The sequence below is a fragment of the Sminthopsis crassicaudata genome, chromosome 5 (assembly GCF_048593235.1).
Source record: "Sminthopsis crassicaudata isolate SCR6 chromosome 5, ASM4859323v1, whole genome shotgun sequence".
Classification (NCBI taxonomy): Eukaryota; Metazoa; Chordata; class Mammalia; order Dasyuromorphia; family Dasyuridae; genus Sminthopsis; species Sminthopsis crassicaudata.
The window spans coordinates 151,268,782-151,285,963 of record NC_133621.1 but is presented as its reverse complement, the minus strand read 5'-3'; the positions used below and the strand labels follow the sequence as shown (position 1 = coordinate 151,285,963).

At 33.5% G+C, this 17,182-nt stretch overlaps 1 protein-coding gene across 2 annotated transcripts in view; it reads left to right on the top strand.

The window, feature by feature from the left end:
- The window catches only part of SEMA3C (semaphorin 3C), a 193,053-nt gene that overhangs the window by 159,077 nt on the left and 16,794 nt on the right, over positions 1 to 17,182 (top strand). For both annotated transcript variants that reach the window (XM_074268486.1, XM_074268487.1), the window contains 3 exons: positions 4,690 to 4,778; positions 11,153 to 11,194; positions 14,780 to 14,937. In XM_074268486.1, the coding sequence (XP_074124587.1) occupies positions 4,690 to 4,778; positions 11,153 to 11,194; positions 14,780 to 14,937 (289 nt within the window). The remainder of the gene's footprint in view (positions 1 to 4,689; positions 4,779 to 11,152; positions 11,195 to 14,779; positions 14,938 to 17,182) is intronic.

The window sequence follows — 17,182 nt, the reverse complement described above, 5'->3', positions numbered from 1 at the left end:
ATTAATCAATTAATTAACAAGTATAGCATTTGAAGACATGGTGGGAGATTACTATCCTTCTAATCTTTCTTGGGTAAGTAAATAGGGAATTTAATGATGTTTTAAAAGACTGTGAGTTCAGTATAAATTAATAGTGAAGACAGGTCACCACCACCCCCTCTCCCCTGGGATAAAAGGGGTAATAGTTCCTGTATACTGTGACCTAGTCATTCTAACTCTGGAGTGCATTTTTCAGGTTGGAATGCCATAAAGTTAAACTTTCTGGGAGATATTTTTTTTACTTATAAAAAATATTGGACTAGATAATACCTGAAGTCTGTAAGACTTCTAGATCTATAATCTTAAGAGCCACAATGGAGGAATGGCACTGAGAATGGAAAGAGTGTTTATGAAAGGGCAGCCAGATTGTTGAAGAATCTTGAATCCATGCCAAATAGGGTTTGAAAGAAATAGGGAAAAGAAGAGTATCTAGAAGGAAATTGGAATCAATACTTTCAAATATCTGAAAGTTTTTTTTTTGTATGAATGTAAAATGAATTAAACTTGGCTCTTTTGGTAGTAGAGAACATAATTAGGAGCAATAACTGAAATCTACACATAAAAATAGTTAAATTTGGCATAAGGGAAAATTTCTTAAGAATTAGAGTTCTCCTAAAGATACTTACTGTCCCTGGGCTACAGATTGCAGGTTTAGGTAGAGATTAAAAAAAAAAGATTACACCTCCTATGCCAAGATCCAGAATTGGAAGAAATTCATGGGAGTTCATTGTAGTTACTACTTATCAGGGAGAAAAGTGGTGATTGTTATGAGAATCTTGCAGTTCACTTTTAAGTGCCTGTTTTGGTGGGATGGAAATCACTGTTCTGGTGATCTTTCTTAATGGTTCTGCCAAAACACAACCTTGATCAGGTACATTGGGGTTATTTGGTTACACTGACAAAGGAGAGTTGGTGAGGAGAGAAGAAATCATCCAGATAACTGCTACCAATAACTCACAGAAATGTAAGTCTGGAGAGGCAAATGCAAAAACCAGGCCATTTCAGGTATAATCTAACAGCAGATATGGAGAGTAATATTCACTAGTTTTATTCAAAGCAAACCATCCTTACTCAACAAATATGAAAAATTTGTCAGCTGAATTGATACAGTAGACTTAATAAAAATTGTCTTCATTTTGATAATTCAAACTGTACATTAATATCCAGACTGCAACCAGATCTTGATGTAAAATTATATAACCTTTTCTCTATTATAATATCATCAATGCTATCTACTACCCCCTTCAGAAGACACAATCTACAATCTCACCATATATTTGATAGGATTTTTAAAAGTATTTTAGAGTACTGAGTAATTTTTAACAGAAGTATTTTATTAAAGCCTTAAAAATGTAGCTTTATTCAAAACTAAATGGGGCAGTAATTAGAGCATGTATTCTGGAGTCAGGAGGACCCGAGATTGTGATTCACTATGAGGAAAAATTTCTAACACAATATTGTCCAAAAATAAAATGCATTCATTTTATTGAAGAAGTGAATCCTGTCTTCCTAAAAGGCATTGAGCATATGAAGGACCATTTTCTAGTGCTGCAATAGAGGGAATGCTTCTTTTGATCAATTTTTTTTTGATTGTTTCTTTTTCTTTCCATCCCTCCTTCCTTCCCTCCCTTCCTTCTTTCCTATCCCTATAACTTAGCACAATGCTTTTCTAAATGCTTATTATTAGATTCTCAGAGTGTTTTTTTTTTTTTGTGAAAGGCCCTCTGAAGTCTCTTTCAACTATAAGCTTTTTAAATTTTTTTCTATTAGTCCTTAAGAGTTGATTCACAAAAATATTCCAAAATTTCTTTATTTTGTGGAGGACTCTCTTAGGGGAATTGATAGGATTCAAGTGTGTGGGGCCTTCTGAATGAAGCTGTTGATTTTCATGTTCCCCTGATGGATAACACTTGGAAAATATGATAATGAGCAATCAACTTCCTCATTTAAGAATGTTTTCCTTTGTTAGGGGCATAGTTTCATCTCAGGGCATTTTTGGTAACCAAGGCTTTGATTTCATGGTCACAAATATTCTCTAAAATTGATAGAAATTACCAAGGCTATATAGACTATTCAGTGATCCATATTTGTCATTACAGTCTGCCAGCAGTGAACCATAAAACCAGCATTATCTTCATTATTCTTGTGTATATGATGATGTGAACCCAAATAAAGATTATAGCCTTCCTTTCTTTGTTTCTATTTTTTAAATATTCCTGACAATAACTTCATCATCTCACTCTTTTCCACCACACACTTGCTTCATCTCTCCAAATTTCCATTTTCAACTTAGTTTTCTTCAATTGGGCTCTATTGTCCTTTCTTTTTTTTAAGTTTACAGCTCAACAAGCTTATGTGAGCCAAGTAAATGCCTAATTATTGGGAGTAGGGACAGGCAAGGACTCATCATATTACTTAGCTCCTTATTTTGAAAACTCTCTCCTTCAAGATGAAAATGGCTCTCTCCACACATTTAAAATTTTGCCATAGCAATTACCCCATTAGAAAATAAATTACCCCATGTCAAAACAGATCACGTGAAGAAAAGTTTATTGAGTTCTGAATTTGAATACTGACTAGCTGTGGGACCATGAACAAATAAAGTTGAGTGTATTTTTTTCTTTATGAAAAGATGGATGTGTACTATATTGTGAATGCTCAAAACTGAGTCAGAACAGCCTTGCTTATACCCAGATTTTTCCAACTTTGTATTTTTATTTGCTTTTGAATGTGGCTAAGGGAGTGGATTTAAATTGTAGAATGTGGCTTAGGACTTTTAAAGATTGCTGCCATTTTTAATTTTTTTCAGTAGTTGGGGCCAGTTTCAGCAACATTTAAAAAGTATCTTGTGGTTTTAGTGTAAAAAAATAGAGGTATATTTTTATTGTACTTGGTAGTTTCTTGGGTTTCAGTATTTAAAAATCTAATTTTGTTTTTTGGTTGTTAAGAATTTTGAGCTTCTCAATTGAATACATAAGATGGAAACTCTTAACATGAAAGAGAATCTTTTATATTAGAGACTTTATAACCCCTCCAAATGACAGCCAAAAATTAATTTGAGATTTGTGACATTTCACTAAGTAGTTCTTTTATGTTCTCCCATGTAATTCCATTTTGTGGATTTCTATTTTAGACTTTGCTCAAAACATTCTGATATACAACATGGACTAGCATTCTATGATAAAATGGGGTTTTTTAGAACATAAAAGCATCCAATGCGTTTCTACATACAAAATTGGTTAAAATTCAGCTTATGATATAGCCATAGGATTATAATAATTAAAAACATTTCTGAAATAAAGGACTATGCCTTGAATTTTATCCAGTCATTCTCGTCTGTATTCACATTTTTGCTCATATGACTTTTTAAATTAACCTGAAAGCTAATGTGATTTTTGTTGAGTCAAATGTCTAAAAAGTCTGCTTTTCTGCTACAATTTGTGTTTATGCATGTTGCATATGTGTTGGTTGGATTGAGGGGGTGGGATAGGTTTGAGACAAACCAGTACAGTGATATATACATATATATATATATATATCTTGTACTTCTGTGCTACATATTTTAATTCACATAGATTACTAGAATTTAAAGATGAATGAAATTTTCAACATCATTAACTCCAGTTTCCTTAGTTTAAAGATAAAAAAACCAAAACAGAGAAATTCAGTGATTTTTCACTTTGAAGATCTCCAATTGCCATTCTCTAGATGCATAAGTAGTGACAGTACCTATTTTACTTCCCCTCCTTCTAACTTCAAAATACTCATAGGTAATTTGATCATTTGATGTGTGAGTCATCTATAGTCTCTCTGTATGAATACTCTTTTCACTAATACAAGCTATCCATACTCTTCTTTCTCTCTGACTCTTATTCATTGATGTATTTTTTTTGCTAAGTGGATATTCATGTGCTGGGGCTCCTTCCTCTAGATCTTTTGATGTGGAATGGCTACCAGTGAGGCATATAGACTTTCTACAGTTAATCTATTCTTCATTCTTGTCACATACACACATACATAGATATACTGTTACTAGGAATATGGTTATTTCAGCTAATTTCCAGTTCTCATAATTTGTAATTCAGTGCAACTTTCATTAAAATCTATCTTTTTAATTTTAAAGTAATCACAAAAATTATTCTTTAAGTTTCAAAATGAAAACATCTATGATATGACTTTAATGTAGAGATGGATGAGGGGCAAGGAATGGCAGTAACAATACCATTGAGACAATATAACAATATTATAATATATCACCTTTCTCTTATAGATTATTATATTTCTGGGCAATATTATGTATTGTGTCAGGATTAAGTTCTTGTATAAAACTCATCTTTTTGAAGGCAAATGGAGATAACTTTAATATGTATACATATTAAGTGTTCAAAACTTCAAAACAGTTTCATGCTGATAAAAAAAAGATCCCTCTAGATAAGAACTTTACATTTAGAGATGGATTTTAAAATACAAATGAAAGTGATTTTATATGTGAGCAGGAAAAGATCTGTTGTTATATTTGCTGTGTAAAAATCTTTTTTTTTTTTTTAGGATTCAATAAATATATATCTTCCTTTATCCACATTATTTTCTTTTCTGGGGGAAAATACACAGTAATAATCTAACACTTCATATGTTCTATTTCTGTTTCAGATCGTGGCACAGTACAGAAAGTTGTTGTTCTGCCTACTAATAGCACAGCTAGTGGAGAACTCATTTTGGAAGAACTTGAAGTTTTTAAGGTTTGACTCATTTCTTTTTCCAGCATATTGCATTGAATCCTTTGACCTCAAAGCCTTTGAAAGAGACTACTTGATAAAAGAGAAAAACAAATTGTAATGATTTTCAAATAATAAAACATTTGAAAAGTAAAAAAACAAAACAAAACAAACAAAAAAAATACTATGGAATTCTTCTGGAATTCCCCCCCTCCATATTCCAAATTATCTAAACACTGCTGGTTACACTTTCTTTCTCCATCACCATTCCTTGAAAAACTTTGATCTTTTTTTTAATCAAAGAAAGATTTATTTTCAAGCCAATTAGAAAAAGACTTTTATCACTGGAAATATATTCCAGTGAAAAACAACCTTTTTGTTAGATAACTGCCCTGATTTTTAGCCAAAAAACATAAGAAAAACAGTTTTGTTTTCATTTGGTTTTATTGCAAGTGAAAGTTTTAACTTAACTGAAGCTAAAGAAGACAAATGCTGACTTTCAGAACTGTACCTTCTATCTACTTAAGGGTTTTCAATTTCATCCTTTTTGTACTTTCTCTCTTTGATGGATCCATCATTTCATATGTGTGTATACTCTACTTATAAAGACTCAGGCCCTCTATATTCTTCCTTCTGTCAGATTCTTTTCCTTTTTCACATAAAAATTCTCTTCTATTCCAAAAATAAGGGGTATAAAAACCTATAAAAATCACAGATCACAAAGTCTTAAAGGTGGAAGAGTTCTAAGAGATTAATCAGACAATCAAAAATTAATGCGGTCTTTCTCTTTCTGTAAAGTAGGATCATAGCATCATAGGTAACATTAGAAGGGACTTTAAAGGTCATTTAATTCGATTTCTACAATTTTACAGTTAGTAAAATTGAGTCACAGAGAGGTAAAGTGATTTGAAAAAACAAATAATCTTTAAACATGTCTTCTGTACTCTTACGTTTTGTGCCCTAGCTACTCAGACAGACAGAATTATAGGAATGCAGTTCACATATACCTATGCTTTGTAGTATTTTAAGTATGTAAGTTTATATCTTGCTTGGAAGATAGATGACTTGCTCTGGTATTTTGCTCCATTTGGCTTGTTAGGAATATTCAACTTTATAACCTAGCTACTGATCTCCCCATCACTGATATTGGCACCGAACTCTCTTCTTGGTAGAATAAGATGTTGATCCATTTATTCTCAAAAACATTTGACAGAGTAGGTTATTAAGTTCATGGATAAATAAAAAGATAATCAAATTGTGGCCAATGCCAGTGAGGAGTTTCACCCTTTCAGTTTTATCTATTAGGAAGGAATGCCACAAGGAGGATAAAAAGCCATCCTCTGGTTTATGGAACCAACCAATGATTGAGCAAAAGTTATAATTTCCTGATTAAACATTCAGTTAATTATTGCATTTTGTAAAAAATATATTCATATCCCTTAATTTATTACATATTCAGATTGGCCCCTTAAGAAGGAAGATCAGGATTATTGTGCCAGTTATACAGAGGAGGAAATTAGGAATCAGAGAATTTAAATGATTTGCTTAAGGTTCTACTGTGGTCAGTGACATTCCTGTGTCAGACATCTGCCACAAAATCCTGTGGTCTTTACTATAGTTCATATTTTTTCCTTAAAGATTGAATTGATGAGAAAAAGGTCTCAAGGACAGCATTTTTAGAATATCCAGTGAAATTTCAAAGGAAATGAGAAATTGGCAAAATCTAACATGCAAAAACATTGACAATCTGTCTACATTTATCTGCAAAAAAATATATGTACATACATATGTATATATATATACATATATATTACCCAGTAATATTATTTTTTAAAAATTACTCTTTATTCAATTCAACTATATCATTTGGGCATTTATGATTAATCTGTTAGATTAGAAACTAATCTCCAAAACAGTAATCGATAAACACTTCTATTTCCATTTCCCTTTTCATATTTTGTTTAATTTTGGCATGACAAAATTATTGCACTATTTTAACCAGATATGTTATAAATAAATAAAACAATGTTTTACATTTGACTCTACAACTTGTCTGGTGAAAGTAATAATATAAGAGTCTGTGCCCAGAGGGTTTTTTTTTTTAAAGAAGGCTCTGTTATAATATAGCACTTCATTTTTTCCCTCATACTGAAGTGTCCTTTTGATAATCAGACAGTATAGTTAATTAACTGGGCTTGACACAAACCAAAACATATATGTTGTAGAAGGAATTTCAAAGAAGTATGAGTTTTGCTTATTGTAGTCATGTGGTAACTACTTAGGAGCTGTTATATGATTTATGTCTGTGTTATCATTATGAAAGAATAAACTCTGTTAGGAAGGAAATACAGAAATACATGGAGGGGACATGAATAGGGGCAAATCTGCAATATTATTTGCAGAATTATACAGTTGTATGTGCCACTCATTGATATGCCCAAGTCAGAAGGTTCACTTACCTAATACAGTTACTATCTTTGGCCCAGTGTTTGTATCACATTTTCTGTGAACTAGAAGTAATTGGGTGTATGTGACATTATGTCACAGACTTGTAAGAAAATAATGTATTAAGTGGAAACAAGATCAGGCATATTATTTATCTGAGTGTCACATCAGTGCACCACTGGAAAATAAATGTAAGGTTTAAAAAAAATAAGGTCAAGTTTTGTTCTTTGTTTCCACGAGGCAAAGGACTACAAACTGTTCTTTTATCCCTCTCTCCAGACTGTGAGCTGGAATTGAGCCTGGCTTACTTAGGTAAAGTTGGCTCGCATATGAGAATTACTGAACTATCACCAACAGCTTAGACGTCTGTCTCAAGCAACACCTTTCTGCACATCTCTAAGAGCTGCTGAAAAAGTGTTGGAGTGGGCTTTAGAGACCATTACATCATCTCTCTGGAAAAATGTCTGTTAGGTATATACAACATCTAGGCAATCTTGAGGGTTGTAGGCATAGCATAACTTAGCAGAATCACGCCTTTACCCTGTCAGGGAGTTGGACTTAAGCTACTGGGTCTTTTTTTTTTCAGTAGGTTACAGGAGTGATTTTGGAGCTATGGTGTTCACCAAGTTCACCAGTTATAAAGCAGGCATTCACAGAGGATTACAATCTGAGAACATTACTCAGTTTCTTTTTCTTAACTCCTGTTCTGACCTCATTAAAGTGAATCATTTCTTAAAGTAATTCTTTGTTCCTAGCAAAAGGAGAATATTAAGAAGTTTACCTTAGGCTTACTTGCTCTTCAAACTTAACATGATGAACTAAACAATAGTTTGTTATGTTCAGGGGAAAATATGGTGGAATGCCATTCCAGCTTTTTTTTTTAAACTTAAACCTTCAAGTTTTTCAGTGTCCCAAACAACCATCCCAAGATTAGTTTTTGACTCTTATTCCAGTCTCTTTCTTTTATTCTTTGATGTAGGGGAGGTCATATTCAAGCATAATAAGTTGAGGTTAGAGACTAAAATAAAATAAGATACTTGTAAAATGAGAAAGTTAACGTTTGTTGTAAGAGTGGATAGTGAAAAAGGTTATAGCATTGATAAAGCTATGTATAGGCTTCCTTGCGCCTTTGTTGTCCCTACTGGTCTATGGGTCAGAAGCCTAAGGTGACTGGTAAGCTATGTCAACAATTCTGGCCTTTAGTCGCCTAAGCCAATTAAGTTATGAGGATAGGTAATATCTTTAAAAACAAAACAAAAAAAAAACTAACCTAATGCTAAGAAATCAGATAGGAGGATACTGCTCTTCCTAAATTTTCCTTTTTTTTTCTTATTTTCTAACTTTACCTCTCTGTTTTGGTGGTAGTAAGGCCAGTGCCAGATTGAGATGTGTTAATACTTGTGATTATGGTGGTAGAAAGAATTATGATGGGAAGAATGAATGAAACGATATACAAGTATTAAGCTCTTTCTCTTTACCAAGTACTATACTTAGCACAGAGTATCTAAAAACAAAAATAGAGTATCTTGCTGCATTAAGAAAGTTTCATTCTTATGGAAGAAACAACTAATCTAGAGAATTGTTGGCCAGGAAGGACTGTTCTAATTCAATTTAATAAGTTACAAGGACAGGGCAGCTAGTGGCGCAGTGGATAGAGCACCATCCCTGAATTCAGGAGGACCTGAGTTCAAATCTGGTCTCAGACACTTCACACTTCGTTAGCTGTGTGACCCTGGGCAAGTCACTTAACCCCAGCCTCAGGGGGAAAAAAAAAGTTATAAGGACAGTGAATAAAACTATAGATGAATAGATCCACAGTATTTTTAATTACATTGACAGTATTGATTTTCTTATGATTTCAGAAGTGGAATATGGAAGAAGGAAGCATAGAAAGAGAAGTTCTATAGAACCAGGAAGCTAGGGGGGATTTAAGAACTAGATTTTATTTTATATATAGTAAGCTTTGAGGAAGCACTGAGAACTGAAGGTTTTATAGGAATATAACCTGTAAAGAAGAGATTTAAATAGTCCAAATTGGGGGATGGTCAAACTTAGTCTGTAGCAATGGGATTGTGAAGGAAAGAAAATAATATAATTTTGTGGGCCTTATATTTTGGTATCATATATCTTACATCAGGACAGATAAAATTCTACCATTTTTTTCAGATGAAGAAAAGAAAGTTCAAGACAGGTTAAACAAGAAAATTAGACTTAATTTTGTACTCGGAGTCCATCAGTTCTCTCTGTGTAGATGGATATCAGTTTTGTTTTGATTTTTATCACAAGTCTTTTGCAATTGTCTTGGATCATAATATTGATCAAAATAGCTAAGTATTTCACAGTTGGTCATTACAACATTGTTGTTACTGTCCACAATGATCTCCTAGTTCTTACTTCACTTTGTATCCATCCATATAGTGCTGACTATGATTTTCTTTCTGAACCTCACATCATTTCTTATGGTGTAAGCATATTCCATTACAATCATATGCCACAATTTATTCAGTTATTCCCCCAATTTATGAACATCTTTTCGATAGGCCACCAGAAAAAGAATGGCTATAAATATTTAAATATATATGTAATTTTCATTATACTTTGATCTCTTTGGGGATTCAGCTGGGAGTTTCCTGAAGCTGCTGCCATTGTTGCAGTCAGTTTCATTATCCTCTGTTGCTACTGTTCCCAGTGTGCCCTTGGCCATTCTCCACCCTCATGTCACACTTTTCCTACCATTCTCCTATGTTGTCTTAGGCTGGAAAAATATCTCCTTCTTACCTTTTGTTGACTCTACTGCTCCACAACTTGATTTGAAAAATTGTTTTTAAAGTTTTTTGGGAAGGGAATGTTGAATGAGTTCATCTGGGTTGCTATCTGTATTCTTAGCACTAATAATGTTTAAAAAAAAATAAAAATAAAAAAGACCAAAACTGCAAAAAACATGCAAAAATGAGTGTAACTAACTTTGTGTGTATGTATATAAACACACACACACACACACACACACACACACACACACACACACATATATATGTGGGCATCTATATAGGTAATATCAGAGGGAAGATACAAATAGTAGAGCAGAATATACTCTTATTTTAGGCCTATGTTATTTCATAGTTTCTAGGGCAGCACTAGAATGGCATCTGGTATCCCTTATTCTTGAAACATGACCAGCCCACCCACCATTCTGATCATACATTTTCTAGATCTTCCTGTATAATTAATATGCTACTTCTTTGATTAAGGTTAGGATTTGATATATGCTATTTCTTATTTATGAATTGTAGAGCACCGCAAATAGTGCGGGAGCTCTGGGTAAGGTATAAGACCCTTCAGCCCAGAGGGGACCTGCTGACAATGTTTGGTTTGGCTCCCCATCTCCCTTTGGTGCATCTCACCCTTCCTGAGAAGTCAAGTAGTACCTTGAAGCAAGGGATATTTACAATAAGAGGCATTTACATATGAACAGCAAGGTGATTATAGTTAGTACTTGCACTGTGTGATGTGATGATATAATGGTTCTCTAGTTAGCTCTTACTTAGTGTTGTTCTATAATGATGTAATCATACCAAGGTATTTAAGGGCTTGAAATAAGGACTCCATCTTTGACCATCCTCATGGGCCTCCTGACTTCTTCACTCCTCCACTAAGACCAAGGACTTGGGCAAGTCCCAAGATCCTCCAGAGAGCTAGTCCAGACGGTATATTTTAGCACCCAGCAAGGGGGCTCTAGAATGCATAGTATTATTTTAGCATCCCAATTTGGGAGCTCTAGAAAGCACACTACAATAGATAGCAAAATTCATGGGATTCTTATTAATATTCTCCCTTCTTCAGAGAAAATGCCTCTTTAATTTTTCACATTTGTTTATATTAAATATAATTATTGGATATAAAATCATTATTTTAGTGCTCTATTTAACCATTTATTTGTTTTTTTTCTTCTTCAGAATAATGCTCCTATTACAACAATGAAAATTTCATCCAAAAAGGTAAAAACTAACCTATTTATTTTTGTGTTTATATCATGGTGTTTGAAATATTAATTAATGATGAATATTAATGTAAATCTATTTAACTCAATTAATTATTAATTTCATTATTTAAGTGCTATAGTACTCAGAAAAGCAATACTAGCCTAGAGTATTAACAGTTCCCAGAAGACTCAGACACATCTAATAAGAGTAATTCCCTGGAAGATATTCCTCACAAGCGGCTATGAAACATCTTTATGAAGATTTCTGGTGATAGGAAATTGGCTATTTCCTAAGTTATTTCTACTTTGGGTCAGTTCTAAGTGTTAGGAAGTTGACTACATACATAATTAAGATGCCAGTCTAAGAAATAAAGTCATACTCCATATAATTTAGAAAAGGAAAAGTTCTTATCTTTATGATTCAAACCAAATCTTATTCGACTAAATATGAATATTTCTGGTCAAAATCTTTTCTACCTTGGCATAGAGACTTGATTTAATGATTTCCTAGGTATAAAATTGTTGTTAATAATAAGTCTATGCCTTTTCTTGGGACAAATAGGTGGCATAGTAGATAAAACTCATCTTCCTGAGTTCAAATCTAGCCTTAAATACTAATAACCATGTGACCCTGGGCAAGTCACTTAATCTTGTTTGCCTCAGTTTCCTTATGTGTAAAATTATCTAACGCAGGAAATGCTATCCCCAGGATCTCCAGAAAGACTGAAAAATGACTAAACACCATAAATTATTTTCAAATTTTTTTTTGTCAGAGAGGTTTACCAAATTATCAATAAAATAATCATAGTTACCAGTTTTGAATTTCTGAATACAGACACATTTATTATGTGCATCAAAGAACACAGTTCTATTATTCATTTGGTAATATGGTCCTTCCCTCACCCTACTATCACCTGGTGTACAGCACCACACTGTATCCGTATGCACAATATATTATGCTGGTTTTGTTAATAATTAGGTTACTTTAATTTACAGCTTCCTTGGTTACAAAGTTCTGTACAGAGTTCTTTCCTACATTTCTGTGAAACAGGTAGCTGAGGCTCAGATGGATAATAATTTGCCTGGAGTCATAGGAAATCCTACAAGTTGGATTCAGATCCCAGTCTTCTAACTAGGGGAGGGAGGGTTACACAGTGTTCTTTCTGATTTGGCACACCAAGATCCACTCAAGAAACTGTTACCTCTTCTACTTTCTTCCTCAAAACTAAGACTTAAGAACTAAAGGGACTGGTCCAAATGAAAATATTAGGAAACAAGTAAAGCCACCAGATTATTACATGACCTCTGAGCTTTACCTTAACCCTCTTAAAAGAACTTGTTTTGTTTTGTTTTTTGGGGGGGTAATTGTAGAATTACTAGATTTAAAAACCTCAGTGACAGTGAGAGAAGTTGATTTGTCAGAGGTCATTTTTATGTTTTTCATTAGTCTTTGTTCTCATTTTTTCCTTTCCCTCTCAATACTATGAGTTGTATTTTTCTTGAAATGTAGCATTAAGGCATCATCTGTTTAACCCAACTGTGATTACATAATTGTAGTGTAGCTCTTTAAGGGTTCCAGGTCAAACAGATGAAGAAAAATTCCACAGTGTACTATGTACTCTTTACACTTGACTAACTTTTATGAAGAACAATAAATGGCATATTTAAATAAAGGTCTCATCTGTAAAAATGTTTGTGTGGTGGATGAGAAACATTTTCCTCAAGCAACAAGAAGCCATTAGTCATCTTCTGTGCCCCAGGGAACTAATCCAAAGGCAGATTGTCCTTTTGAAGTTAACGGGAAATTATTTGTTCAGCCCAGCTAGGTAAAAGGAGAAGGGTGAAAAATGAACTTGTATGTATGTATGTATGTGTATGTATGTGTGTGATTATATATATATCCATATATATGTATATATATATGTATGTATGTACATTATCACACATACAGATACAAGTTTCTGAGGTCAAATTTGAACTTTAATTTTCCTGATTCAGTGATCTCTCCACAAGAGCCATCTAAGTGCCTCCTAGGCAAACAGAGGTTAAGTGTGTGTAATATGACATGGGCCTGTGCATAAACTTATTCACTGTATGATGCTGGGCAAATCACTTAACCTCCATTTGCCTTAATTCACAGGGGAAAAAAAAACTACTTTCCTGTAGCTTTGCCAAGAAAACCCCATGGCCAGTATGGTCCAAGATAGCAAGAAGAGTCAGGTGTAAATAAACAACAATTACATCACTTTGATCAATCCACTGAGAGGCATCATGGTGCCCTGTACAAGGTGCCAGACATGGAGCTGGGAAGATATGGATTCACATCCTGCCAATGACACAGACTAGCTGTGAATTCACATGTAACTCCAAGCTTCTAACAACTCTGTAAAAAAGTAAAGCTAATGGCAGCTATAAATAGGATTGGTAAACCATAGGTCATTGATACACACCATACCCCTCTCATTATATCATATTTTATTACATGTGTGTCTAGAGATACAATAGCAGATTTCAATTGTATAAACCTATAAATTATTTTACTGTTTAGAGATTTATTTAAAACTGGAAGAGGGAAGAGAGGGTTTTTTTTCTTTTTCCTTCTTTTACCTATATGATTTTCTACCTATCTCAAACTGAGTGGGCTTGGGGTAAGCTGGGGAATTATCAATCAGACTAACTTGAGGATATTTCTTCTTTAAGTCAAACCTATTGTGATTTATAGCAAGTATCTTCAGACAGGAGGATTCTTGTTTTTATAACTTTTATGCATACCTTAGGAAAAAGCAAGAACTTCAAGTGGTCTCCATACTAGCAACTAATGAATCAACATTTACTAGGTGCTTCCTGTGTGTCAGGCACTGTTATACGCACAGACGTACAGAGACCAAATGATGCAGAAATGCTTGGATTTTTTTTATCCCAAGTATCTTCTGAAAAGTCAACCAATAAAGCTTGGATTTTTTAGATTCTCATTGAGGATACTGTCACAAGTGAAATCTGCAGACATTCCTGGGGTAGAAAGGAGAGAAACAATCCATAATATATCTAAAATTAATTTTTGTTCATCATAAAATAATCTAAATTTTTTGTGAACAGTTTATCTACAAAAATATGTGATAACTATATCTTTATTCCTTGTACTTAGAATTACTTTCTATTTATAAAATAAGAAAAAAAATTCTCAATCCTAACACAACTACCACTCTTTTATTCTGGGTTAAGTTGACATACTGCTAAATTTAAAGCAGGAAGAAGACAGCCAGCTTATATTATAGCAAAGAACAAAGTTCAAAGAAATTATTCAACATTTAAATTTTAATATGTTAGTTCCAACCTGAAGTGGAAAACAGTGAAATATGATGTCTAAAAAACAAAAAAAAAAATGCTCTATATAGGACTTGGAGCATTTTAACAGAAAAGTAGCACTGTCATAAGAATATTAATGTAGGAAAATTTTGTTTATCCTTTGATAGAATTCTGATGGTTCTTAGTTCCAAAATCAATCCCCAAAAGGTTATACACTTGCAGTATAGAATATCACTGTTCAAAGTCTTGTTTTATGTACTGCATTTGATATGCATCTTCATTTTTCCTTTAACAGCAACAATTATATGTAAGCTCCAATGAAGGGGTTTCCCAAGTGTCTCTACACCGCTGTCACATCTACGGGACAGCTTGTGCTGACTGCTGCTTAGCAAGAGATCCTTACTGTGCCTGGGATGGTAGTTCTTGTTCCAGATTCTATCCAACAGGAAAGAGGTAAGTTCTTATTGTTTCAAACTAATACAGAATTCATCATCTTATTTCAAATTTTGGAGGAGAAATATAAAGCTCAACTTTGGGATAGTCGTGCTCTCATGGAGCTTATCGTCAAGAGAGAAAATATGATACATGAATATATTAGTAAAAAATCAATATAGTAAACAAGTGTATTTGTTATAAAAAATATGCAAAAAGAGAAGGCATTGTGGGAAGCTGGGGAGGGCCAGTCATTGAGTGGTGTAATGGAAAGACTATTGCTTTGGGAATCAGAAGATTTGGGTTCAGATCTTGGCTCTGACACTTATTAATAGTATGGCCTTGGGTCTACTACTTCAGCTATTTTGGTGTGAGAAGTACAACTATTGCCATACCTAGAACAAACTAGTTCAGGTCCATTTTGGGGACCAAACAAGGCACTTATTTGCAAGCTATTAAAAAGTTAACAAAAGGAGGTTTATTTTGCCCTAACACAGGAAACACATGTAACAAGGATACAGTGGCATTTATTTTCTCTTGACACAGACCTTGGTTGTCTCCATATAGAAATACATATAATCAGCAGAGTGAAATACAGTGACTCAGATAGTCACCAAGTCGAAGGGGTCTCAGCTACATAAGTAAGACTTTTTTATTCCCTTAAGTTATTCGGAAAGGCAAACAGAGACCAGTGAAGGAAGAAGGATATTTTTGTTGTGTTTTAGGGAAAGTTAACACATGTTGCAGGGAAATAGTCCAGCATTGTATCTCACTTGGTCTCAGTTTTCTTATCTGCAACATGAAGTTGAACTATGTAGTTTCCTAACTTCCTTCTGATCCTAAATTCTGTGATTTCATGTTTGGGTAGAGCAAGGAACGCTTTCTGGAGAGGTTAGCTTTTAAGTTTAATTCTAAACATGATAGTATTCTAGAAATAGCATAAGATAAAGCATGGTGACAAGAAAATATAAATTATAGGTAGGGTTTATCAAAGAACTGAGTTTTGGGGAAGCAAAAGGCACATGGAGGAATATTTAGAAGGGTTGAAGAGGAAAGAACAAGGTAAAAAAAATGAAAATTCTTATATGGGATGAGACTGGACAGATAGAATGTTGGCAATAATGGGGGGAAGGGGGGAAGGTTACTCAGCTGGCAGAACTCAGATGGAACTTGTAGAGTTATTCCACATCCAAGTTCTAAATGAAGTGAGCAATGCTCATGTTTTTGGAATGTGCTAGATCCAAGGAAATGGAGCACAGTGCCATTGTGTGTCCTTGATAAGTTTTCTAAAAATAGCAGCAGTGATCCACAAAACGTGTATCCACAATTTGATAAGCATTTAATATTCTCATTTATATATTCATTCTGTTTTAGATAAAGACAGGACTTTTATGTGTTTTTTTCTTTTTTCAGGAGTAAAGGTTGGTCAGGTTTTTTTGTTTTGTTTTGTTTTCTTTTCTTTTTAAAAACATGTAACTACATATTTGTGCATAGCAATGCAACACTGACTAGAGTTTTGACTTTTTATTTGTTTGCTTTTTTACTAAGGGTCCAATTGTTAAGTTGCAATTTTTCTCTAGATTTGACATTTGAGGACTTATAAAAAATAGAATGATGCTTGATGGTATGTTTTCTGAAAAAAAATTCCCCTTCATGTTTCTATGCTCCCTCATTGAACAACTCTTCATCCAGAATATCTTCTCAATATCTTTCCTTAATTTCTACTATTTCCTACTGCTTGTCTCTAATCTTTGGTTTAGGAAGAAAATAATGGTTCAAAATTCCTAGATAAGTGGGGAAATCATTAGATGCTCTTGATGAATTCAATTAACCAAGCTTGATGAATATTCTCTAACATTAAACAAATTGTCAAATTTTATGGCTAGATCACTGTTGGTATTTCAAGGACTGTCTTGCAGCAAAGCAATTTGGCCCCAGGAAGTAGAATTAAAAACTATGTGAGAACTTGCAGTAGCATGAACTTAAGATTGGTAAGCTATATAAAAGTAAAATTTGAATTACTTTGAATATATCCTTATTGAGGGGTATGTAAGCAGAGAATGGAAAATCTCATTGACTTCTTATTATTGCATGAATTGCAGCTTCTAACAGTCTTTGATATCTGTAGAATTTCTAGTCATTCTTTTGCCATAGCTTCCATGCAATCTTACTAAATTCCTTCTAATTTATATTGATATTTTCCTCTCAGGTCTCACATAATTTTCTCTTTTCTTTTTGTATAGACATCATATATCTGTGTGTCTTA